The 25,884-nt window shown below is 44.3% G+C and overlaps 1 protein-coding gene across 2 annotated transcripts in view; it reads left to right on the top strand.

The window, feature by feature from the left end:
- MYLK4 (myosin light chain kinase family member 4) overlaps positions 1-25,884 on the top strand; it is a 260,581-nt gene that overhangs the window by 222,227 nt on the left and 12,470 nt on the right. For both annotated transcript variants that reach the window (XM_040431984.1, XM_040431983.1), the window contains exons 11-13: positions 16,817-16,945; positions 23,839-23,991; positions 24,930-25,020. In XM_040431984.1, the coding sequence (XP_040287918.1) occupies positions 16,817-16,945; positions 23,839-23,991; positions 24,930-25,020 (373 nt within the window). The remainder of the gene's footprint in view (positions 1-16,816; positions 16,946-23,838; positions 23,992-24,929; positions 25,021-25,884) is intronic.

Raw genomic sequence — 25,884 nt, forward strand, 5'->3', positions numbered from 1 at the left:
GCTCAAGCTTGAGCCTTCTTTGCACTTCAAGATTTTATTGCAATTTTATGCAAGATTACCATGAGTGAGTGCTGGTCCTTTACCACTATTGTCTAAATGGGACGCCTTCCTTAGGACACGTGCACCACACCGATACCGCCGAAGTGCAGACTGACAAAGACCTAGAAGCTAGGCCATACCTAAACTGTGGACAACTCAGTGGCAACAGACATTGGATATGGACATAGTGAACCAGCTAACCTGTTTGACTTTGGGCTAGTCCGAAGGGCATTATCCTAGTGTTCCTCTGCTTTTCAGTCTTTAACCCTTATACAGGGATCTGGTCTTCAATGCAGGGGAGCCACCAGGCCGCTACCTTTTGGAATAGTCCCGGTGTAGTTTGGCAGCTGACCCACAGGGATCAGAGACACCAATGTGAAGCACTAAGGAATCAGGCAATGTTCACAGTCAGTAAGCAGGCAGAGGTCAGGGCAGGCAGAGTTCATTCAATTCTGTGAAACTAATCCAAGGCCTGGGCAGACAGCATAGGGTCAGTATGGCAGACAGGCTAAGGTAAGGACAGAGGCAGTGGCGCGCACGTACCAACAAGCTAACATCATTACAACAGGTTTAATGCAGTATGCAATGTACTGTAGCTCAGCTCCCATTCAGGTCAACCACAGTATGCTGCCACGGCCACTACATAATAGACAGGCCCCTTTGCTTCTTACTCTAACCACCCTTATGTTTCCAGCACCTGTGGCGCCCACAAACAACTGTAAAGTTGAAGTGTCAAGTGTTGGGCCCAGAGGATAGGTTATCATTATCCCAAAGGTGGATGTCCCGTTATAATCAGAATCCCTGGTGGTCTACAACAGTGAAAGTATTAATGTCAGTATGATAGGTGACTTAGGACATCAAAGGGGTTAATGTAAGAATCTCTGGCAGTTAACATCAGTGTACCTGGTGGTCTAGGAAATTGAGGAAGTTAATGTAATGATTTTTGGTGGTCTAGGGCAGTTCAGGGGTTATCTTCAGTATACATAGTAGTCTAAGGCAGTGAGGGGGTTAATATAAATATTCCTTGTTGCTAAGAGAAGTAAATGGGATAATGTAAGTATCCCTGGTGGCCTAACTAATTTGTATTGTACATTTTTAGGATCCCCGGTGGAGGGCACAGATAGGGTTAATAAACACTCTACCTGATTGGAACATTAAAGGGATTCTGTCACCAAGTTTTAGGCTATAGAGATGCGGACATGCACGGCTAGATCGCCGCTAGCATGTCCGCAATATACCTGTCCTATAGGGCTGTGTGGTTTTATTTTCTTTAAAAAAGGATTTTAGAGATATGTAAATTAGTCTTGTAAGGTGCACAAGGGTCTGTACGAACGAACCTTCCTGGTGCCCAGCCACGCCCGCCTGTGAAGGAGCCCAGCACCGCCTATGTCCTCCAAATCTCCTCCTTCCGTACCGATAGATTGCTGTAATCTCGCGATGCGTGCGCTCGTGCATGCGCAGTGCTGGTATAGTGTCCCTTCCCTGTGCTGGCATCAGCCTCAGGGAAGGAACTGCGCATGCGCGAGCTAGCGCATCACGAGATTACGGCAATCTATCGGTGACGAAAGGTGGAGATTCGGAGGACATAGGCGGTGCTGGGCTCCTTCACAGGCGGACGTGGCTGGGCACCAGGAAGGTTCGTACAGACCCTTGGGCACCTTACAAGACTAATTTACATATCTCTAAAATCCTTTTTTAAAGAAAATAAAAGCACACAGCCCTATAGGACCGGTATATTGCGGACATGCTAGCGGCGATCTAGCCGTGCATGTCCACAGCTCTATAGCCTAAAACTTGGTGACCGAATCCCTTTAAAGGATAACTGTCATATTTTTTTTATTTGCTAGTTTATCAGAGCTAGGCATGTATACCTGAGTTAGTATGTCAATGATTGCCAAAATATCTGTAATTACCTTATAATAACAGCTTTCATTAATGTCCTCTGTCCCTTTTCCACTGCTCCCTTAAAAGACCGTTGCTATGGCTCATCTGTCTCCGGCTAGGAAGACAGAGGGGCGGTCCTTCACACTGCATGCCTGCATTAGGCTTCAGAGTGAGGAGGCGTGTCTCTCAGTAATCCAATCTGATTGGCTGGCAGGAATCTGCTGGCTACAGCAAGTGTGTATGTGACCTGAGGGAATGCAGTTTTGGCCTCAGAGAACTGGCAGAGGAGCCTGAGGGAAAAAGCTGTTCCTGTGCATGGAAGTTTTAGTAACCACTGAACGGTATCTCACTCCTGACGGCATAGGCTGGAAGATGGAGTGAGCAGGGTGAGAGGGGTCTGAGGCAATCTTATCCGCTCTCTTTCTACACCTGCTAGCTTGAAGATCCTGCAGGGAAGGTAAGCTACAGCCAATTATCCTTTCCGCTGTTCGGATGATGTGCTGCAGTCTTACCTTTTCTAATACTGAGCAGGAGCCGAACCATACAGTCATAGATGATGTCATGATGGATTCGGTGATCGCGGTGTAGAACTAAAGCATTAATTTTTGTGGTAGGCCAAACTTTTTCAGCTGCCGTAGGTGGTACATCCTCTGTTGCCTTTCTTGATGATAGTGACAGTATTGTTGTTCCATTTTAGGTTGTTGGAAATTGTGAACCCAAGAAACTTGAATGACTCTACTCGTTTTACTGTAGATCCATTTATGATTAGGGTGAGGTGCTGGGGGGGAGGATCTCCTAAAGTCTATTATCATCTCCATGGTCTTAGGAGCATTACGTTCCAAGTTGCTGTTGCTGCACAAGGAGGAAAGCTGACCCACTTCATGTCTATATGCAGACTTATCACCATTTTGTATGATACCAACTACTGTTGTGTCATCTGCAAAATTCAGAACCTTAACAGATTGGTCTGTAGAGATGCAGTCATTGGTTTACAGTGAGTAGAGCAGTGGGGAAAGCACACAGCCCTGGGGAGCTCCAGTACTGACTGTCAAAGAGCTTGAGGTGTGTTTCCCAAGTCTAACTGTAATGACCGACGTCACGCACAGGGAGGAAAACAGGGAGAGCCCTGCCCAAGGGAGAGGGAAAGGTGGTGACCCCTAACTCACCTTGCGGCTGGCACCTGACTGCCCTGACGTCCCTAGACGGGTTCCTCACCCGTGCGGCGATCGCGTGCCTAAACCCTGGCTTTCCCTAATATGAGCCCTGGATAGTGAACGGGCCGGTGGTATCGCTAGTCCGCACCACTGACACTAAGAGGGAAACACCAGGGAGAGGACAGACAAAACATACAAACACATACACCCAGGTGGGCGACCACAATAAACCAAAAAAGGTTCAACAGGGATCTGGAGGGTAGCGTACTGGACCAAATACCAGCGAACGCAGCAACACAGCTCCAGAAGGTCAGAATAGATGTCCAGGCAGGAAGCTCTATCTCTGGCAACCAGAGAAGTGTGAGAGAGAAATATAAGGAGGTCTGGGAGTGCTGGACAAGGAACAGCTGAGGAGAAGGAGCTACGGATCCCTGAGTGAGCCAAAAGGGTTTGCTAAGCAAACCCAGAAAGCTACCATAAGGAAAACAGCCCTATCTTAAATAGAGCGTGCAGCCAACCGCTGCGACTTCCTGACCCCGGGTATAACGGAGTCCGGCGTGGTCCTCGACACCCTCGTGACACTACCCTGCTGTTTCCTGTCGGTTAAGAAATTGGTTATCCATTTGCAGATGGATTCAGGTATGCGTAGGTGGGAGAGCTTGCTGTGTAGCAGCGATAGTACTATGGTATTAAATGCAGAGCTGAAATCCACAAATAAAATTCTGGCATAGGTTTCCAGGGAGTCTAGATGTTCTAGTACATAATGCATACACATGTTTACATCATCTGCAGATCTAATAGACCTGTAGGCAAATTGCAGAGAGTCCAAAATGCTAGTCATGATGTGTAATTCTGATATTAAATTAAAATAGGCATATAAGTATTCAACAAGATAACACATCATCCATCTGAACCATCCATATAGTGGAAGTCATTTTAAAGCGTATAGGTAGTGTCATAAGGGACACTGAACAGCTATGGTCCCTAGAAATGTCTAATAGGGCTAGGAGGGGAGGGAGGAACAATATGAGTAAGGCTACTTTCACACTGGCGTTTCTGGGTCCGCTTGTGAGATCCGTTTCAAGGCTCTCACAAGCGGCCCAAAACGGATCAGTTCAGCCCCAATGCATTTTGAATGGATAGGGATCCGTTCAGAATGCATCAGTTTGGCTCCGTTCCACCTCCATTCCGCTCTGGAGGCGGACACCAAAACGCTGCTTGCAGAGTTTTGGTGTCCGCCTGGCGATGAGGAGCCAAACGGATCCGTCCTGACTTACAATGTAAGTCAATGGGGACGGATCCATTTTCACTGACACAATATGGTGCATTTGAAAACGGATCCGTCCCCCATTGACTTTCGATGAAAGTCAAAACGGATCCATTTTGACTTAGACTTTTTTTTTAAAGATTAATGCAAACGGATCCGTTCTGAACAGGTACAAACGTTTGCATTATCGGTGCAGATCTGTCTGTGCAAATACCAGACGGATCCGCACCGAACGCAGGTGTGAAATTAGCCTAAGGAAGAACGTATTGCCCTCAAACAATTGACACAGAGATTGTAATTAGAGATGAGCGAATCGAAGTTGAAAAAGTGGAATTTGATCCGAATTTCAGGAAAAATTAGATTCACACCGAATCCGAATTTCCTCACGCTTTGTGGTAACGAATTGCATTTTTTCCTAAAATGGCTGCTGCACGTGTTAGGGAACAAGGGATCACCCACAATGACATGCATGCAGCCCATCAGCAGCCAGCCAACCCTGTGATGTCACAGCCCTATAAATAGCCTCAGCCATCTTGGATTCAGCTATTTTCCAGTGTACTTAGTGCAGGGAGAGACTTCAGCAGGCGCTAGGGACAGTGGTATAAAAGACTTTAAAACTTTTATTTTGCTGTATAGAACTTCAGGGAAAGGGTAGGGAGAAATCATTCCATAGTATTGAAGCAGAACAGGGTTCAGTAGGGGAGTTTACAGCCTGGGTAATAGGAACAATACTATTACACCTTGCTGCACTCACTGCGGATCCAAATTGTCATTATACACCTCTGTAATTCCAGCAAACCGTTCTTGTTATTGGGGTGCAAGTGCTGTTTGATACAGCTATTAACAGGGTTTATTACAAGGAAATATTTATATGTCTTATTTGCCCTTGTGCGGTGCAGTTATATTTTCTAAAGCATTTTGGCTTGTATTAGTGGGGAAAAAGGGCTTATTAGCCATTGTGTGGTGACTTGAGAAAATTACAGACCTTTTTGGCGTGTATTATTGGCAAAAAAATATATATCAGCGGTGCAGTTATATGTACTAAAGCCCTTTTTTGAGTGTATTAGTGGCACAAAAAGATATATTATTTGCCTTCAGCGGTGCAGTTATATGTTCTAAAGCCGTTTTTGGCGTGTATTAATGGCAAAAAGATATATATTATTTTCCGTTCAGCGGTGCAGTTATATGTTCTAAAGCCTTTTGTGGCATGTATAAGGGGGAAAAAATAAGGGCCTATATGCCGTTCAGCGGTGCAGTTATATGTTCTAAAGCCTTTTGTGGAGTGTATAAGTGGAAAAAAGTTAGAGCCTATTTGCCATCCAGCGGTGCAGTTATATGTTCTAAAGCCCTTTTTGGCGTGTATTAGTGGCAAAAAAAAAGTATTTGCCGTTGTGTGATGAAGTGAGAAAATTACAGCCCTTTTTGGCGTGTATTAGTGGCAAAAAAATATATATTATTTGCCGTTCCGTTCAGCGGTGCAGTTATACGTTCTAAGGCCCTTTTTAGCATGTATTAGGTAACTTTCACACAAGCGGCAGGACGGATCCGACAGGCTGTTCACCCTGTCGGATCCGTCCTGCCGCTATTTCCTTCGGCAAAGAGGCGAACAGTGCCAGCACCACAATTGCTTTGTAATGGAGTTGATTAACTTCATCTTAATACAGAATGTGTTTATTTTTGCCAACCAAATATTCCACTAGCTTAGGGGTGTGGCCATGTCCTTGTGCCCCGACCTATGCCAACTTATACCTAGGCTGGTGGGAAAATACAGTGGTGTTTTCTGACATCATGGAATGTTTTACATCATCGATAGTGCTATGGGTAAGGTTCATCGATGACGTGTTCATCCTATGGAGAGGCCAAGATACAGAGTTCAATCGGTTCGTATCTGAGCTCAATAAGAACCGACTAGGCCTGTATTTCACGTCTGAAATAGATGCTAAACAGATATCATTTTTAGACCTCTCCATTACTATAGATGGATCAGAAAAGATAGTGACCAATCTCTACAGGAAACCTACTGTGACCAACAATTTGTTAAGATCGGACAGTGGCCACCTGATACCTCTAAAGAGAGGCAAACTGAAAGGACAGTACTTAAGGGCTCGAAAAAATTGCTCTAGACTGTCTGATTTTAGGGTGGCGGCATGTGATCTGCAGACTAGAGTCTATAGCCGCGGTTATCCGCAAGAAACGATCAAAAAAGCATATCAACATGCTTTTTGTACTAACCGTGAGCAATTGCTATGTCCCCAGGTTAGAGCAAGGGAAGGTAAGACATGCCGTATTATTGGCACTATTGACAGATCCCATCAAGAAGTCAGAGGAATATTGGCGTTATATTGGGGTATTTTAAAATCTGACCCAGATATTGGGGCCCTTTTAACTAGCCAACCATCTATCACCTATCGCCGCAACCGCAATTTGCGGGATCATCTTGTTCATAGTTTTTATCAAGCCCCCAAACCAACAGAGTCATGGCTGAGGCATAATATTGTTGGCACTTTTCCATGTGGTACATGCTCTTTTTGTAAATATATCAAGAGGGACAAATATTTCAGAAGCACGACCACTAGGACCTCGTATATGACAAGATCGCTGATTAATTGCAAGACAATAGGTGTGATCTATCTCCTGACCTGCGAGTGTGCGAAACAGTATATTGGAAAGACGAAGCGTGAATTGAGAAAAAGAATCGGTGAGCACATGTCAGATATTAGAAAAGAGTGCAGCGGGTGTCATATACGATCCGAGCCGTCCCCTGCTTAGGGACAGGCTTAGGACTAGGACATGCCTTATTGCTGTCCCTTATGACACTGCCTATATGCCGTACAATGGCTTCCGCTTTATGGATGGTTCAGATGGATGATGTGTTATCTTGTTGAATACTTATATGCCCAATTTAATATCAGAATTACACATTATGACCTGCATTTTTGATATATAGGAAGGTGTTGCATCGCATGCTAAGTGTTAAGGCTGACTTGCTCAGTAACCCCCCTACAGTGACATGATGTTATGACTGCAATACTTGGATACCTTAAGGTTCGGTGTCCCTGAATAATCTGCATTACCAATTGGTCCTTTTGACTTGTGAACACATTCTACTGTCCATCGGACTAATATATTATATTTATGGGATGTAAGTACTATTGTCCCCATTTTATAGAGAGGACCAATTTCTGATTGAGATGTGCATTGCCTCCATTTTGTGAATAGATACCTACGTTACTAGTGTAACGGGGTTTTGGGGGCGCCCCCTAGTGTCTATGGGGTCCCTAACCCTAGTTAACTCACTATGCCTGACAGGCGGATCCTGAGCCTCTGCTATCTGGGAGTTGGGGTACATGTCTGCGGCAGTGCCTCCACCCAGTGGAACATCCGGGGTAGGGATGTGAGGCTCCACTGGGAACATACTTGGTGCAAATGAGACTGACACAGCCTAACTGGAATTAACTTTATATAATGCGTAACAAAATGAACCAACATACATAGGAAAATACAATAGTGTAACACAAATAACAGGGTAATGTGGATTCTTCCTCACCCACCCACTAGCACACCTGCGTCCCACCCCCTATCTTCGCCCTAATGGCCGTTGGTGCACATAGGAGAGTTGGGGCCCTTATAAGCTCTTGCTCCGCAGGGTCACTGAAGCAGCCTGAGCTGTGTAATGTCCGTCACTGGACCTCAGAGTCTTTATTGTGGTGAGGAGACAGGTGCCCTGTGGTGATACAGGGAGAGGTTTGACTTACCCTCACAACACCATTTACCAGGCCAGTCAGCAGCAGTCTCCTCTCACTGAATTCACCAGACGTCTGGACTCAGTGCTTGTCTTTGCCAGCGGTCCCTCTCTCAGCAGGTGTGATCTTGGGTGAAGTAAGTTCTCTCCGCCAGGTTCTATCTCTGTGCTGCAGTCTCAATGCCAGACCCATGTCCTCTCTCTGGCTGAGCAAATCGTAGCTTCCAGAAACTTTTCCAGGACCTTCCTCTTTAGAGCTGTGCAGCCAGCGCCGTTTTAGGACATGCGATGATGTCACTAACCATGTGACTCATTTCAGCCAGTCATGTGATCAATGCTTAATGTCTTATTAACAGCATACTGAGTCCATCTACTGGGCATTTCAGATAACGCAGCCGGTGTAACTTCACAGGGTTACATGCTCCCCCTTGAAAAATACTTGCCTTCCACTGGCAAGTCCGAGCCAGGGGGCTTAACAAAAATTCAACAGAAAAATGTTTAGCATACATACAGTACAGTTAGCACAGTAATATCCTAGCTAGCTATTTATTTAGGGTAAAGAGTCACTAACATTTACCACTTCAGCTAGTGCATGTAGGAAAGTGGCCATTTTAGATGCTGCTTGTGTCAGCGGGGCATAACTGGGCTCTCCTATATTATCATAAACTAAGGCCCTAGGGGGTTGCCGCACTCTGGTACTGTGTCTCAGTTCTCGCTGTGGGAGAGGATCTTGGGACATCAACTGTGGGACTTCGACTCCTGCCTTCGAAGTAGAGTCTCTAAGGGAAGTTCCAGGCACAAAACATGGACTTTCTGGATTCAACCTTGGAGGACTTTGTGACCCAGGAGAGGTTCCGGGACTTTGTGGAACCACCGAAGTTAAAGGAGGCAATTGCTGTGTTTCTTCTGCGGGTGATGACCACCACTGATCCTCTGCACTGGGAGTTCCCGGGGTCTCCTCTGCCCCATTTCCAGGACTCTCTGCTGGGTTTTCCTCCAGTTCTTCACTACTCTCTTCCTCTTCATCAGCATACACAACTGGAAGCAGATGGTTTCTATGCCAAGCCTTTATTCGGCCCTCCGGGCCCCTAATGTTGTACACTGGCAGTCCTTCCAGTTTGGACACAACCTCAAACAGGGTATCTTTCCATCTGTCAGCCAGTTTGTGTTTTCCAGGCACACCTAGATTCCGGAGAAGAACTTTATCCCCTGCTTGAATCTCCCGATATCTCACCTTAGAATCATACCTTCTTTTGTTCCGTTCTTCCATTTTTGCTGCAGCTTGGGTGGCCAACTCATAGGCCCGATGAAGGTTTTGTTTGAGGTTCCTCACATATTGAAAGTGTGAAGTTGAATCTGTTCCATCAGGAGACACTCCCAAACGGACATCTATCGGTAATCGAGCTTCTCTTCCGAACATTAGGAAATAGGGTGAGAACCCTGTAGATTCATGCCTTGTACAGTTGTATGCGTGGACCATGGCTTCCACATGTTTACTCCAAGACCGCTTCTCGACTTGCTTGAGAGTCCCTAGCATATCTAGGAGGGTCCTATTGAACCGTTCTGGCTGTGCATCACCCTCCGGATGATAAGGTGTGGTTCTGGACTTCTGCACCTGCAACATGTCCAACAGCTCCTTGATCAACTTACTCTCAAAGTCTCTACCTTGATCAGAGTGTATCCGATTGGGTAGTCCATAGTGAATAAAATACTTCTGCCAAAGGACTTTGGCTACAGTCACAGCTTTTTGATCTTTAGTGGGGAAGGCTTGAGCATATCTGGTGAAATGGTCCGTTACCACCAGCACATTTCCAATTCCCGCTGTATCGCTCTCAATGCCGAGATAGTCCATGCACACAAGATCCATGGGTCCCGTACTTTTCAGATGACCCATAGGGGCAGCTCTCACAGGCAGGGCCTTCCTCTGGATACACCTCCTGCATGTCTTTACATGTTGCTCGACATGTTCCCTCATGCGAGGCCAATAGAACCGATCTTGTACTAGGCCATAGGTCTTGTCCACCCCGAGATGCCCATGTTGATCGTGGAGAGCTGTCAGGACCATGCCACGGTATCTGTGGGGTAGTACCAATTGTTTTCTGTCAGGGTGATCATGATACTTCACGACCCTATAGAGTACTCCATATTCAAGATGTAGTCGGCTCCATTCTCTTCGGTATAATTCTCTTTGACTCACAGGTAGAGAAGTCAGCAATTTAGGATTCTTAGTCTTTATTGCTCTGATAACTATCCCAATATACCAGTCCTGCGCTTGAGCCTTCTTCTTGTCTTCTGTGGTTATACTGGACCACTGTTGAAGCATGACTGGAGCATGGAACACCTCAGGCACGGCTTCTGGAGAGTGGCTAATGGAGTCTATCCCCCTTAGCTCGGCAAACTCTTCTTGACTCTCGGCCACCACATACATCTGACAAAAGGCTCCTACCCCCGGCCCAGGGATCTCTTCCCACTCCTCTTCTTCTTGGTGAGGAGGGAGTCTAGGTCTGCGGGACAGGGCATCTGCGCTGACATTCTTGGGCCCAGGCTTGTACTTCAGGCTGAAACTGTAGCTTGATAAGGCAGCCAACCACCTATGTCCTGTGGCATCCAGCTTAGCTGTAGTCTGAATGTAGGTAAGTGGATTGTTGTCAGTCCTTACTTCGAATGTTGCTCCATACAAATAGTCATGTAGCTTATCGACGATGGCCCACTTGAGTGCCAGAAATTCCAATTTATGGACTGGATAGTTCTTCTCTGCACCTGTAAGGCTTCTACTTATATAAGCCACCGGCCTCAATCCTTCTGGATAACTTTGGTGCAGTACACCCCCTAGACCTTCCATACTGGCATCCACATGGAGGATATATGGTTTCTCAGGGTCTGCATAGGCTAAAACAGGAGCTTCTGTAAGTCTCTTCTTCAATGTCAGAAAGGCATCTTCACATCCTGAAGTCCATTTCTCTCCAAAGGGGTCTTTAGGAGATGGTGCCTTAGCACCCGTTACGTCAGAGGTAATCTTCAGTAGGTCATGTAACTCTCGAGCAATCTTTGAGTAGTCTTTCACAAACCTTCGGTAGTAACCACAGAATCCTAGAAAGGACCGCAACTCACTGATGTTATCTGGTCTTGGCCAATTCAACACTGCTTCAATTTTAGCAGGATCTGTGGCTACTCCTTCAGCGGAGACTATATGCCCCACATAAGTGACAGAGTTCTGGGCAAATCGGCATTAGTCCACTGATAGCTTCAGGCCTTCAACTTGAAGTCGATCCAACACCTTTAGCAATCTTTGTTCATGCTCCTCTGGTGTCTTCCCGAAAACAATTAGGTCATCTAGATACACTAGACACTCTTTGGGATTCATATTCCCCACAGTTTTCTCCATCAGCCTCTGAAAAGTAGCAGGAGCTCCTGTGACTCCCTGTGGCATTCTGGTAAACTGGAAAAACCCCAAAGGGCAGATGAAAGCTGTCTTTTCCTGATCCTCCTTCTTTATGGGTACCTGATAATATCCAGACCTCAAGTCAAGCACACTGAACCACTGGCTGCCAGATAGGGCGTTCAGAAGATCCTCTATCCGGGGCAAAGTGTACTGATCTGGCACAGTCCTCTTGTTCAAAGTACGGTAGTCCACACATAGCCGAACTGAACCATTCTTTTTTCTCACTACCACAATAGGTGAGGCATAGGGGCTCCGAGACTCTGTGATGATGCCTGCTCCTTCCATCTGCTGGAGTATGTCCCGGACATCTTCCACATCTCGAGGGGGTATTCTTCTTGACCTTTCTCTGAAAGGAGTAGAATCAGCAAGTCTTATAGTATGGGTGGCACTCTTAGAACACCCCACGTCCATCTCTGCTCTGGAAAACACTCCCTCTCGGGTGACCAGTTTTGAACGAAGGCTGTCTTTCCACTCCTGTGGTAGAGGAGAATCTTCTAGATCAAAATCTAAAGGTGCTTTCACATGATCCTTCTGTTCTGCACTCACAGACATGATGGACGAAACTTGATCCAAAAGGTGTATCACACCAATCTTCTGATGACGATCAATCCGGATTTCCGTGGGGGTTAAATTCTGTACCATCACAGGAAAGCTCCGACACCACCTTTTCCGCCAATCTTTTACCTCAGGTATGAGAGTCCACCCTTTCTTCTGATCCTCTTCAGGCAGAGACTCAATAAGGTATTGTCCAGTTCCCCCCAACATTTCATGGTGCATTGAGGCTATGGCTCGTAAGGTTTTGGTCTCACCAGGCTTCACAAATGCAGGTTCTGTTCCTGAATAGTGGCACGACCCTGGTTTTGTTTCAAGGGCTAGTCGTCTACACTCTTTCCCGAAGACAGGGCTGACCTCCATCAGTCGGTCTAAGGAGACATCTCCCACTTCTGTCAGATAGGCCTTGAATACATCCTGTACCATCTTTGCATTAGTGTCCAATATTATTGGGGCACACACTTTCCTGGCTGCAGGGCATATTAAAGCTTCCAGCTCCATAGGACATATTATCCCAGTGTTTAACTGGGGAATAGTTATGGTCACTTTTATGCATCCCTCCACAGGTTGAGCTTGAGAACCAACGCCCCATAGCTGAAACTCTCCTGCAGGTTCCATAGGAATGTGTTTCAAATGACGTTCATAGAAGTCTCGGTAGATAATGGTGACTTGAGAACCTGTATCTAGCAATGCTGAAGCCTGAATTCCTTCTACTTGCACGTGTATCAAAGATTTAGGCCCAATCTTGGCTCCTACAGATAACCCATATGTAGGCCGGGTCTTCCTTCGCTTGTAAGACCTGGTCATTTGAGTCTCCTCGAGCTCGGTTGCCAGCACCTCCACATCCACCTCCATGGAATTCGCAGGGCACTCCCGCTGAAAATGCCCTGACTTTCCACATTTAAAGCAGTCCCCTCGGCGGGGTGAATCCTCAGGAAACAGTTTTTTCTGAGTCTTCCTGTGTTGCCCCCCACTTCCAGGGGGAGGATCTGCTCTCTCTGGTGGTGACTTGCATAAGAACTCCAATTCAGCCACCTTCTTCCTAAGAGCTGACAGTTCTGTATCCTCTTTCTCCTTCTGTAGGGGTGGACACATCTGGTCTTCCAATCTCCTGGCTGTATTTATTAAGGTGGAATAAGGCAGGACTTTATCATCCAACTTGGCTCTCAGCAGAATCATAATTGGATTATTGATTAAGCCACCTCTCTGAATTTGCTTAGATAGCCGAGCATCCAACTCAGAGGCAGGAACTGCTCCTTTATGGAATAACTTTCCAAGCGATAGCTGTAACCGGTTGATATAGTCAGTGGCTTTTTCATGCTCCTTCTGCTTAGTGGCTAGGAACTTAACCAGCAGATCATCCAAATCTTCTGATTTCCCATAAGCATCCTGCAAAACTTGTAGATAGTCGTGCACAGTAGCTTGCCCATTTACTCCCTTGTACAGTCTTATGTCTGTAGCGGGAAAACGAAGACTCTCCACCAACCGCTGTTTCTTTATGGTATCCGTACAAGACCATTCCTCCAACAACTGCATAGCATTATCCTTCCAGACCTCAAAAGGCTCTTCTCCTGAAGGAACAGGCTGATTCCCAGAAAACACCTTTAGTTTGCGGTAACTATGGGTGTGGTTTGCCGTCACTATGGCTTCTGAGAGTTTCTGGAGTATGTCCGATACATCACTACCTCCTGTAGGCGGGGTGCGGACTTCAGGGTTGTCTGGTTTCAGTAATGCTGTAGATGGATGAAATTCTGCTTTAGGAGTAATCATCCCCCGTTCTCTAGGAGGATGGGCAGCTTGTTTAGGAATGGCTCCGGCCTTTCCGGAGATGGGAGTCAGGAGCTTAGAATAATTTTCTGTGACATAATCTCTCTGTTCTAATTTAAAGGGTTGTTGCAGCGAGATCCTTTCTTTCTTCTCAAGTAGAGTGTACACTAAAGAACATCCTTCATCCGGGGCTCCATATAAATGAATGTTGGTAGGCATCTTATGGTCTCCCAAGTCCGTATGACAATATATTAACATGTAAGTTTGGCCTTCAGAATCCTGCAGGATATCCCTGACGGTCGCCATTTCTATTCCCAATCGAAGTTCTATACACAAGATGACGTGATTCATCTCACAGCAGGATGGGACTCTGCATAACATCACAGCTTGCTGCAATGGTACATTTCTTTGCTGGGCCCACTCTTTTGCAAAGGAGGGAGTGGCCTGAGGATTTAATCTATTCTCACTGGTTGTACCTCAATTGATCTCAGCAGTGCCTCCATATGTAACGGGGTTTTGGGGGCGCCCCCTAGTGTCTATGGGGTCCCTAACCCTAGTTAACTCACTATGCCTGACAGGCGGATCCTGAGCCTCCGCTATCTGGGAGTTGGGGTACATGTCTGCGGCAGTGCCTCCACCCAGTGGAACATCCGGGGTAGGGATGTGAGGCTCCACTGGGAACATACTTGGTGCAAATGAGACTGACACAGCCTAACTGGAATTAACTTTATATAATGCGTAACAAAATGAACCAACATACATAGGAAAATACAATAGCGTAACACAAATAACAGGGTAATGTGGATTCTTCCTCACCCACCCACTAGCACACCTGCGTCCCACCCCCTATCTTCGCCCTAATGGCCGTTGGTGCACATAGGAGAGTTGGGGCCCTTATAAGCTCTTGCTCCGCAGGGTCACTGAAGCAGCCTGAGCTGTGTAATGTCCGTCACTGGACCTCAGAGTCTTTATTGTGGTGAGGAGACAGGTGCCCTGTGGTGATACAGGGAGAGGTTTGACTTACCCTCACAACAACATTTACCAGGCCAGTCAGCAGCAGTCTCCTCTCACTGAATTCACCAGACGTCTGGACTCAGTGCTTGTCTTTGCCAGCGGTCCCTCTCTCAGCAGGTGTGATCTTGGGTGAAGTAAGTTCTCTCCGCCAGGTTCTATCTCTGTGCTGCAGTCTCAATGCCAGACCCATGTCCTCTCTCTGGCTGAGCAAATCGTAGCTTCCAGAAACTTTTCCAGGACCTTCCTCTTTAGAGCTGTGCAGCCAGCGTCGTTTTAGGACCTGCGATGATGTCACTAACCATGTGACTCATTTCAGCCAGTCATGTGATCAATGCTCAATGTCTTATTAACAGCATACTGAGTCCATCTACTGGGCATTTCAGATAACGCAGCCGGTGTAACTTCACAGGGTTACACTAGCATTTTAGGGTTGAGTGATATAGAGATTATAGATGAACCCACTTTGTTGCATCAGAGGATGATTGATAAATTTAGGACCCCTACAATGCGGAAACATGCTGCAGCGATGTCCCAATCTTGTTCTTATCAAAGCCTCCCATCCAGCTGTGGGAGGAGCTAGGTTGTCACACCCCAGCGCGATTGGCTGCTGCTGGTGACCGAGCCTGCCGGGGGGGCTAGTACTTTATAAGGCCGGAGTGCGTTCGGCCACATACGGCCATCATAGCACCAGGATGCTAGTGCACTGTGCACAACCATGTGCAGCGTTGTACATACTATCTAATCCCACTACTTACCTGCTAGTTTTGCCTGCTGATGAAATGCGGATTGACCATTGCATGGAAACGCGTAGAGTAGGGTACTGGGAAGCAGGAATAGCATCTGTTTAATAGGTGAAAGAAAAGGGCTAGGTGTAAAATCAATACGCCACCCATATGGGCAACCATATTAAATGAGGCCGCTGCATAGCACCTATTATTGGATTTTCTCTTAGGGAAAGGTCACTGAGTGTAGTTCTCAGCCCAACAGTGTATTGCAGTCCAATGATTAAGGGCTGTGACTTGTGGGAATATCGGCATTAAGGGAGATATATTTCCAATGGTGCCAGATCTCATGTTCCTCTGGGAGAGGGCTATATATATATATAGTACTTTGATCTCTCTTGAGCTAACACTGAGGGACGGTAGGTGGAGGCAGATATCCATATGGTCTCCACCTTTAATAGCTTTATTCTCTCATGAGGTTATACTAGTTAGCCTGACTAAGTTCATATGAATGAGCCTCTTGATCCTTTGTTTTAATCAATACATGTAATAAAGAATTTTTTTTTTTTTTTTGTAATGTTCCAATCAGGTAGAGTGTTTATTGATAATATTAGGGACATATATGACAAATATTACAGTAAGGAGTTACATAGATAGGGTTAATGCTACATACTTGGGATCTACCTTTGACTGATCTACCCATCTGATTTAGTTGCTCAGTTGCTTTAATCATTATAGTTGTGATGCAAACCTGCTTGTACTTATAAGTGTATTTATTCCATCAGCAGTGTGGATTTAGTATGGATATTACTTGAAAAAAAAAGAAAACCAAATAATTTCAGCATACACTGTTATTTATTTTCGCAGGTAGATTTGATTTTCAGGTTTATTCTCCTCTACAAAGCTGTAATTGTTTAGCCATAAACCAAAAACATTTAGATGACAGCACATAGGCTGTCATGTTGTTTACAGGATCCACTTAGAGGTGATTTATGTGGACTAGCCCCCTAACCATTTCTCTTGTAATGCTGCCTGCCAGTATATCCAATTCCAGTTATTAGTCATTGACTCTATGCGTCGTGTTTATGTTCTGTGTCAGACTTTATTCTTCCTTCAGAGTAGGATGTGTGGAATGTAATTACTATGTAGCCAAACCCGATCCTCTGTTAGGAAATTTTATGCTATGTCATTCCTTTCAAATTATATTTTATCTTTCTTTTATTCATGGTCTAGGTATAAGCCAAGGGAAAAATTGAAAGTGCACTTTGGCACTCCAGAGTTCCTTGCCCCTGAAGTTGTGAACTACGATTTTGTCTCTTTTCCCACAGACATGTGGAGTGTGGGAGTCATTGCCTACATGCTGTGAGTTGGCCAAAACCCTAAGTCTGTTTTGTGTGAAATATGCTTTATCTCATTTTTTTTCTTACATTTATATTTTGGTTTCTAGCCTGTGCAGGCTCTTTTGCTGAACTAGCTTTTGTACCGGTCTTTGAGGAAAAACATGGGTAGCGCAGTTGGAACAGCGAGGGCAGCTGAAGACAAATATTTTTATCTTTTCATATACCAGACTAGAGTCAGCCAACGGTAAATTTCATTATCATCCATTAAATGGAATGACTGCAATCACTTTGCACGCAACATGGTTTTAATTTGAATAATATGAAACCTGTGGTGTTCATACAAGTTCAGACTATTAAATTTAACTTGGCAAATAATAAATATATTGAAAGATACATACTCAACAGAAAGATGACCGAATATGAATAATTTACACATAGTTTTGAACAATATTTGAACATTTTTGTTGTACTTCAACCACCATACAAAATTATTTTCTGTGGTTTTCTCCATCTGGACAGTGTCTCTTGCTCATCACCTTGCACGGTGTTTTCTCCAATACACAAACCCTATTTGTTCTACTAATTTAGCCCTCACTATACTCACACCAAGTTCAGGTTGCAGCCCCCACAGAGGGAGTTTATAGGGTCCAAGGGTCAATTAGCAGTAGTAGTAAAGAGGCAAATCTCTGTATAACCTGATAATGAGGACATATAGTGCCTTGAAACGCGCTGTTTTTAGAAGACTGTCACAATAAAGACTATGGGCCAGATTCATCATTAGCTCAAGTCAGAATAATGGAGTGAAAAAGTCACAAATTTTTGCGCAATCGCTAAAACTTTTTTCTGCTCTGCACTATGCTCGCCAGTTTTCTGAAAGTGGGCGTTTTTTCTTATGTAAATGAATCTCTAGACAGATTTTGAATTGCGACTATTTAAAAAGTTAATAGAACTTGCGACTTTTTGGTAAAGACGTGCGTCTTAAAGGGCCGATCATAAATCTGACTTGGCTAAAACTGATTTTAGCCATATGTGAAAGTGGAGTGAGCTGTCAGAGAAATGATAAATCTGGCCCTATTTCTTTGTGAGGTGCTCTTCCAGTCATTTTGGCTGTTCGATATAGTGCCATCTCCCACTTCATTTTCCAGGCAGTTTATAGAGCCCAACGCTAAAGTAGTAGAAGGCAAGTGGTAAATCTCAGAAGGCACTCATTCAAGACTTTGTAAACACTAGTGATGAGCGGCAGGGGCAATATTCAAATTCGCAATATTTCGCAAATATTTGGCCGAATATTCGTCATAAATTTGCAAATTTGAGAATTCGCTATTATTTTCTTGATTGCGAAAATCGCCAATGTTATATTCGCGTAATGCGCGCGCAATACAGGCGTGGATCACTTTTGCTACATTTTTCAAGCTGCTAGAAGTTTCCTGAGACTGGAAAAAATGGTTGGCACAGCAGAACATTACAATACTTTATATGCAGTTGGAATGCTCCATTATATTTGCAATTGCGCAAATTGGCAATTAATGATGCATATATTTTGCGCAATACGTGCAAATTCACATTTTAGCAGGTCTGACTACATATTACTGATTGGTGCTCTAAGTATTGTTGTGAAATTGTGACATTGGAGCACTATGTCTGTATGGACAGCAGAACCAGCTACACTATATCAGGATATAACCTACACTGACTATCTCCCACTAACTATCTGTATTATATTTGAGCTAACTAACTAACTAATGTAATTAAACAGTAAAGCACAGAGCACAGCAAGGGCACTGCTCTCTCTCTCTCTCTCTCTCTCTCTCTCTCTCAGAACTCCATAAAACTACAGAAAATGGCTGCTGGGGAGGTTCTTATATAGTAAAGGGGTAGGCAACTTTCCTATTGGTTGCTAGGGATGTTGCTAAGCTCAGACAAAGACATTGCAGCCTTCTCATTGGCCAACAAGCAAGAAGGGAGGTTACTGATGAAAAAAAATCTAGAATATTCAGGAATACGAATATATAGCACTATATTCTAAATATTTGCAAATTCTCGAAGTGGCGATAATTACGATTAAAATTCGCGATGCGAATATTCGCGCCCAACACTAGTAAACACCTCAATATGTTCAGCCATCTTGGAAGCTTTTTCAAGTCGGGAAGAAGATATGCCCAAATAATATGACTTGTATCCTACTGTTAACTGCTACTGATATGACTTTGATCCTTGTGGCAAGTTCTGCTAATGCTATGACCTCCCTGAGCCAAGTGTTCATAATCCCATCTAGAGCTGCCTATAGTTCAGGGCCAACATGCAGAGAGCCCAAGAGCCATATGTGCTTTCAGGACACTGGTTGTGAAAAGCAGTTCAAGAGAAGTTTTAACTGCTATGACCTGTCACTATCACAGCCTAAATAGGAACATACCGTACATATAAGTTATACTAGTGAGAACAAGATCTCTCAATAAAAATGTTTACAGGCGTTAAACTGTTCCGTGATAGCAGGTATCACATGATCTCTGTTAGGATCCATTCACACGTCCGTAAAATGTGTCCGCACCGTTCCGCAATCATCTGGAACGGGTGCAGACCCATTCATTCTCTATCGGTCAGTAATGGATGCGGACAGGACACAGTGTTCTGTCCGCATCCGCATTTCCGGAGCGCGATCACAAACTTCGGGTTCGCAGCTCCGGAAAAAAATAGAACATGTCCTGTTCTTGTCCGCAATCGTGGACAAGAATAGGCAGTTCTATGGCAGTGGCGGCCTTGTGTATTGTGGATCCGCAATACACTACGGACGTGAGAATGGACCCTAAATGCTGCTAATTGGTCATAAAGCATCATGTGTTACTAGCCACATAAAATTTCACATGCTCCATCAGATGCAGTGAACTTAGGGCCGATTTATGAATTTTTACAAGAAAAACTGTATATGTTGCCCATAGCTCAACTTTCATATTGCAAGATATGCAAAACTGTGCTATGATAAAATGGACAGCAAAACAGTTTTTCTTGTAAAGATTCACAAATCTGTCTAGATTTAGCCCGTAGGCTCTGGGCTTGATTTATTATTACTGTTTTAAATTTAGACAACTTAAAACTAGACCAGTTAGGGAGAAGATGTGCCAAATTTATCACAGGGCCACACACTGTGTGATAGATTTGACGCATCTTGCAAGACACGTTAGTCACTTTTCCTTATATCATCCTTTGGTTCATTTTAGACCAGCATTTTAGCCTATGCCATTAATAAGTCTAGTACATTTTAACAGTCTCCTTCTTCCATAGTGTCTAAAAGGCACAATAAAACTGTAGCATGGCACATGTGCTAGTTTTTGGCACATGTTGGTTAGTAAATCCCACTGTTTCGCAGTGCAGATTCGTGCATTGTTTTATGGACTGAAATGCACACAACATAGGCTTAGGCTACGTTCACACTTGCGTTCGGGGTTCCGCTTGTGAGTTCCGTTTGAAGGCTCTCACAAGCGGCCCCGAACGGATCCGTACAGCCCCAATGCATTCTGAGTGGATGCGGATCTGCTAAGAATGCAGCAGTTTGGCACCGTTTGGCCTCCGTTCCGCTCAGCAGGCGGACACCCGAACGCAGCTTGCAGCGTTTTGGTGTCCGCCTGGCCGTGCGGAGCCAAACGGATCCGTCCAGACTTACAATGCAAGTCAATGGGGACGGATCTGTTTGACGTTGACACAATATGGTGCAATTGCAAACGGATCCGTCCCCCATTGACTTTCTATGTAAAGTCAGGAATCCCTATTAATATACCATCAGATCTGAGTTTTCTCCAATCCGATGGTATAGTTTAACTTGAAGCGTCCCCATCACCATGGGAACGCCTCTATGTTAGAATATACCATCGGATTTGAGCTAGATCGTGAAACTCATATCCGACAGTATATTCTAACACAGAGGCGTTCCCATGGTGATGGGGACGCTTCAAGTTAGAATATACTAAAAGAACTTTGTACATGACTGCCCCCTGCTGCCTGGCAGGTGCTGCCAGGCAGCAGGGGGCAGACCCCCCCTTCCTCCCTCCCTCCCCTGTATTTAACTCATTGGTTGCCAGTGCGGCCCCCCTCCCTCCCCTGTATTTAACTCATTGGTGGCCAGTGCTTACCCCCTCCCTCCCTCGTATTTAACTCATTGGTGGCCAGTGCGGCCGGCCCCCCCTCCCTCCCTTGTATTTAACTCATTGGTGGCCAGTGCGGCCGGACCCCCCTCCCTCCCTCCCCTGTATTTAACTCATTGGTGGCCAGTGCGGCCGGCCCCCCTCCCTCCCCTGTATTTAACTCATTGGTGGCCAATGAGTTAAATACAGGGGAGGGAGGGGGGGGGGCCGCACTGGCTACCAATTAGTTAAATACAGGGGATGGAGGGGGCAGTCATGTGCACAGTTCTTAGTATATTCTAATGGTCAACCAATATTAACCGGACAGAATGATATCAAAACATCGGACCCCCAAGGAGTCATAATAATCACCAAAAAAAAAAATGAAACTAACTTTCGTATGTATGAAAATCCAAAAAGCTTTATTGTAAATATATATAAACAGTACATACATGTATTATAAAACAGGCAGCACGAGGCGGGACACACAGATGAGGAGCAGGACCCAAGGAGAGGCCGGGAGATCAGTGCAAAAAAATACAGGGAAAAATAATACTAGCTGAAAGAGCATACCTCAGAGTCTCATAGCAGCAACGCCCCAAATACAATGCAAGAGAGGCGATTGTGGAGACTGAGGTTAAGATGGAAGGAACACAAAAGAACACAATTGAACATACCCTGAATGGTGCAAAGATCTCTCGGCCAACTCCTGACCCAACGCCGTTTCGCCAGTAGATCTGGCTTCTTCCGGGGCAGACCCCCCCTTCCTCCCTCCCTCGCTCTCTCCCCTGTATTTAACTCATTGGTGGCCAGTGCGGCCCCCCTCCCTCCCCTGTATTTAACTCATTGGTGGACGGCCCCCCCTCCCTCCCCTGTATTTAACTCATTGGTGGCCAATGAGTTAAATACAGGGGAGGGAGGGGGGCCGGCCGCACTGGCCACCAATGAGTTAAATACAGGGGAGGGAGGGAGGGGGGGGCCGCACTGGCTACCAATGAGTTAACTACAGGGGAGGGAGGGAGGGGACAGTCATGTGCACAGTTCTTAGTATATTCTAACTTGAAGCGTCCCCATCACCATGGGAACGCCTCTGTGTTAGAATATACTGTCGGATCTGAGTTTTCATGAAGTGAAAAATCAGATCTGAAAAAACCAGTTATGCAGACGGATCCGTTCTGAACGGATGCAAGCGTTTGCATTATAGGAGCGGATCCATCTGTACAGACACCAGACGGATCCGCTCCGAACGCAAGTGGGAAAGTAGCCTTAGTCTCACTGAGAAGCATCATGTGGTACCATCTTTGACAGCCATTATTTGTTCGAAGCCAGCAGAACTGACATACCGTAGATACAGTATTTGTTGTGTCCCCACAGTTTGTTTGATGGGCGATCACATTTTGCATGTGGCACCACGAACAGTAATCTGTCGGAAGCACATCTTCCATGTAAGCGGAGGATGTGCTGCCAATAATATACACTCTAAATGGGGGATGAATGATTGGTGTAACAATAGTTCTTCCCCCATTCTGTGTGCATCGGGCCTTGTAAAACGAGTGGCAATTGACTGGTTTATCATAAATTAGGGCTCCTTCCCATGTGCTCAGTATAAGTCCTTAGTATAAAAGCAACCTTAGTGGCTAGTAATACATTTTTTGAAAAGTGATTACACAGATATTGCAGATGAATTTGGAACCAACTACCATAGTTCAGTACAGAACAAAATTGGTTAAAGTGGTTCTCCGGGAATGATTCAAAATGGCTGCCTGCAACCTATCCTAGAATGTGAGCAGTACTGGTTGCCTCCACCTGCAGAGCTGCCTAAGGGGGTGAGGGGTCTTTGCCTCACTACACTCTGCACTCTGGTACTTGCATATACTGTACTACATATTGGTGATTTTTTTCTGTCAGGCTGCTCAGCCATGATAGAATATCATAGGCAGGATCCCATCATTACCATCTATGGCAGAGCAGTGTAATGTGTAGTGAGGTCCCTCCCCTTACCCTTCCGTGCATCTCTGCAAGTGGAGGCAACCAGTCCTGCTCACTTTCTAGGACATGTTGCTGGCAGCCATTTTAAATCTTTCCCAGAGAACCCCTTTAAGGATTGGTTTTGTCCTCATTACAGACTCTTTAGTTAGCACCAGCGCCTTGTGGTCCTAGACCTATGACCAAACAAGGGCAACATCTGCATGAAGGCTGTATATTCCACTCATGTTTGTGTAGGTTTCCTCCCACCCACTAAAAACTGATTGGATGACTGTATTTATCTGGAAAATTAGGCAATCGTGAGTGGTACAGAGTGTGCATAGCACTATAGAATCTGCTATATAACCAACAAGAAGTAAATAAATCAATGCGTATATCTGACCTATACCCAAGTCATGTTCCAAGACTCCTTTTGGAATAAGAAACTGACTTAAAGGACATCAATCTAACCTATAGGTGGCACTAGTTTTCTTCATGTTGGAGCAGAACAATTTGTGTATTTTTCTTCGGGAGAGCTGCCAACAGTCTTCATTCCATTTGCTGGTTCTTCTCAAGGAGAAGCAGTATTCCGATGAGACAGCTATGCAAAATAATAGTAGGCGCTTTGTAATTTTAAAAAAATAGAGCTAATCCTAGAGGATCAGACATTGAGGTTCATGTTGCAATGTCAACCAGGGTGGCCATGAACGAATAATTTTAATTAATGAAAATCAATTAATTCAGTAATCTACATATACTTCATTGTTTGTGCTTAGATATTTTGGTGCCACATTTTACATCAATTTCATCACATTTTATCTTTTTTAACCATTAGGTTGAGTGGGCTCTCACCGTTTTTGGGGGAAGATGACAATGAAACACTAAACAACATCATTGTATCTCAATTCGATTTTGAAGGAGACGAATTCCATAATATCTCAGAATTTGCTAAAGATTTCATCTCTAAGTTGCTGATAAAGGAAAAGTGGTAAGTAAAGTCTTCTTAACTGTTTTTGCAAGAAGAGTTATACAGGGATAAATAGTGATGAGCGGCAGGGGTCATATTCGAATTCGTGATATTTCGCTAATATTTTGTAGAATATTTGTCATGTATTCGCAAATTCGTATATTCGTTATATTCTACATTCTTTTTTTTTTACGCAAAAATCGCCAAGGTAATGATTGCGTAATATACAAATATTACTCGCTCAATACAGGCGTGGGTCAAAAGCAAATATATAGCACTATAGAATATAGTGCTATATATTCGTTTTTACGAATATTCGTAATTTTTTCCATCTGAACACATGATTCCTCCCTGCTTCATTGGCCCACAAGCAACTTAAGCAGGGAGGAATCATGTGTTCACTTCAGGTGGAAAAAAATGACGAATATTCTAAAAAACAAATATATAGTACTATATTGAATATAGTGCTATATATTAGTTTTTTTAGAATATTCTTCATTTTTTTCCATCTGTAGTCATGATTCATGACTTCAGTTGGAAAAAAATGCTGAATATTCTAAAAAACAAATATATAGTACTATATTGAATATAGTGCTATATATTCGTTTTTTAGAATATTTGGCATTTTTTTCCATCTGAAGTGAACACATGATTCCTACCTGCTTCTTGCTTGTGGGCCAATGACATCATTGGCCCACAAGCAAGAATCAGGGAGGAATCATGTGTTCAGATGGAAAAAATGACAAATATTCGATATATAACGAATATATAGCATTATAGTCGAAATATTTGCAAATTCTAGAAGTGCCGATATTCGCAATTAAAATTTGTTATTCGAATATAACAACACTAAGGATAAATTCAGTTTCTATGTTTTCCACTATAGTGTTTTCATATAACTAACATTAGTAATGTTTATGAATCAGATCTCATTATTACTATTCTTTTTTCTTCTGCAGCTGGAGAATGAGTGCAAGTGAAGCTATAAAACATCCATGGTTGACAGACTCCAAATTGCACTACACAATTAACCAGCAGGTTGCTTCAAAGGTGTGTTATGTCTTTAAATATACAAAAATAGCTAAATATTTCCCATATCCACAGCTCATTGATTGATTGGCAAATCAGAGGATATACTGTATAGTATTGGGGGGAAAAATTACACCCAAATATATATATATGCTATAAACAGGATCAATACAAAGAAAGAAGCACAATGAATGTGAATCACTTTTGTCAGAGTAGGGTTTAAGTGATAGAGACATTTCTTCCTTACCTTTTCTATTGTCTCAAGATATTCCCTGATGGTGCAAGATAATCAGCTTAAAAAAAAAATAAAAACTTGTGGTACAACATCAGAGTAAAGTCTCATTCACACGTCACTGTTTGGTCAGTGATTTCCATCAGTGATTGTGAGCCCAAACCAGGATTGGAGCCTCCTTAGGGTCCATTCACACGTCCGTTGTTTCTTTCCTGATCTGTTCCGTTTTTTGCGGAACAGATCTGGACCAGATCTGGACCCATTCATTTTCAATGGGTCCTGAAAAAAAATCAGACATTGAGCTGTCCGATTTTTTTCAGGACCCATTGAAAATGAATGGGTCCAGATCTGTTCCGCAAAAAACGGAACAGATCAGGAAAGAAACAACGGACGTGTGAATGGACCCTGAGTCATAAGGTATAAGGGAAAGATCTGCACCTGTTCTGTGGTTAGAGCCACACCTGGTTTTGGCTCAAAATCACTGATGGAAATCACTGACCAAGCACTGACTGTGTGAATTGAGTCATAACACAAACATTTTTTGTCCCCAAAACTGGTCATCTTGCACCACTCAGCCCAGGGGAAAGATAAATGTAACATCAGCTTGTTCTTTGGTCAAATCTTTAGTGTGTCTGTCGTCTTCCCTCATGTAT

This window comes from Bufo bufo, chromosome 5 (assembly GCF_905171765.1).
Source record: "Bufo bufo chromosome 5, aBufBuf1.1, whole genome shotgun sequence".
In the NCBI taxonomy this organism is placed as follows: Eukaryota; Metazoa; Chordata; class Amphibia; order Anura; family Bufonidae; genus Bufo; species Bufo bufo.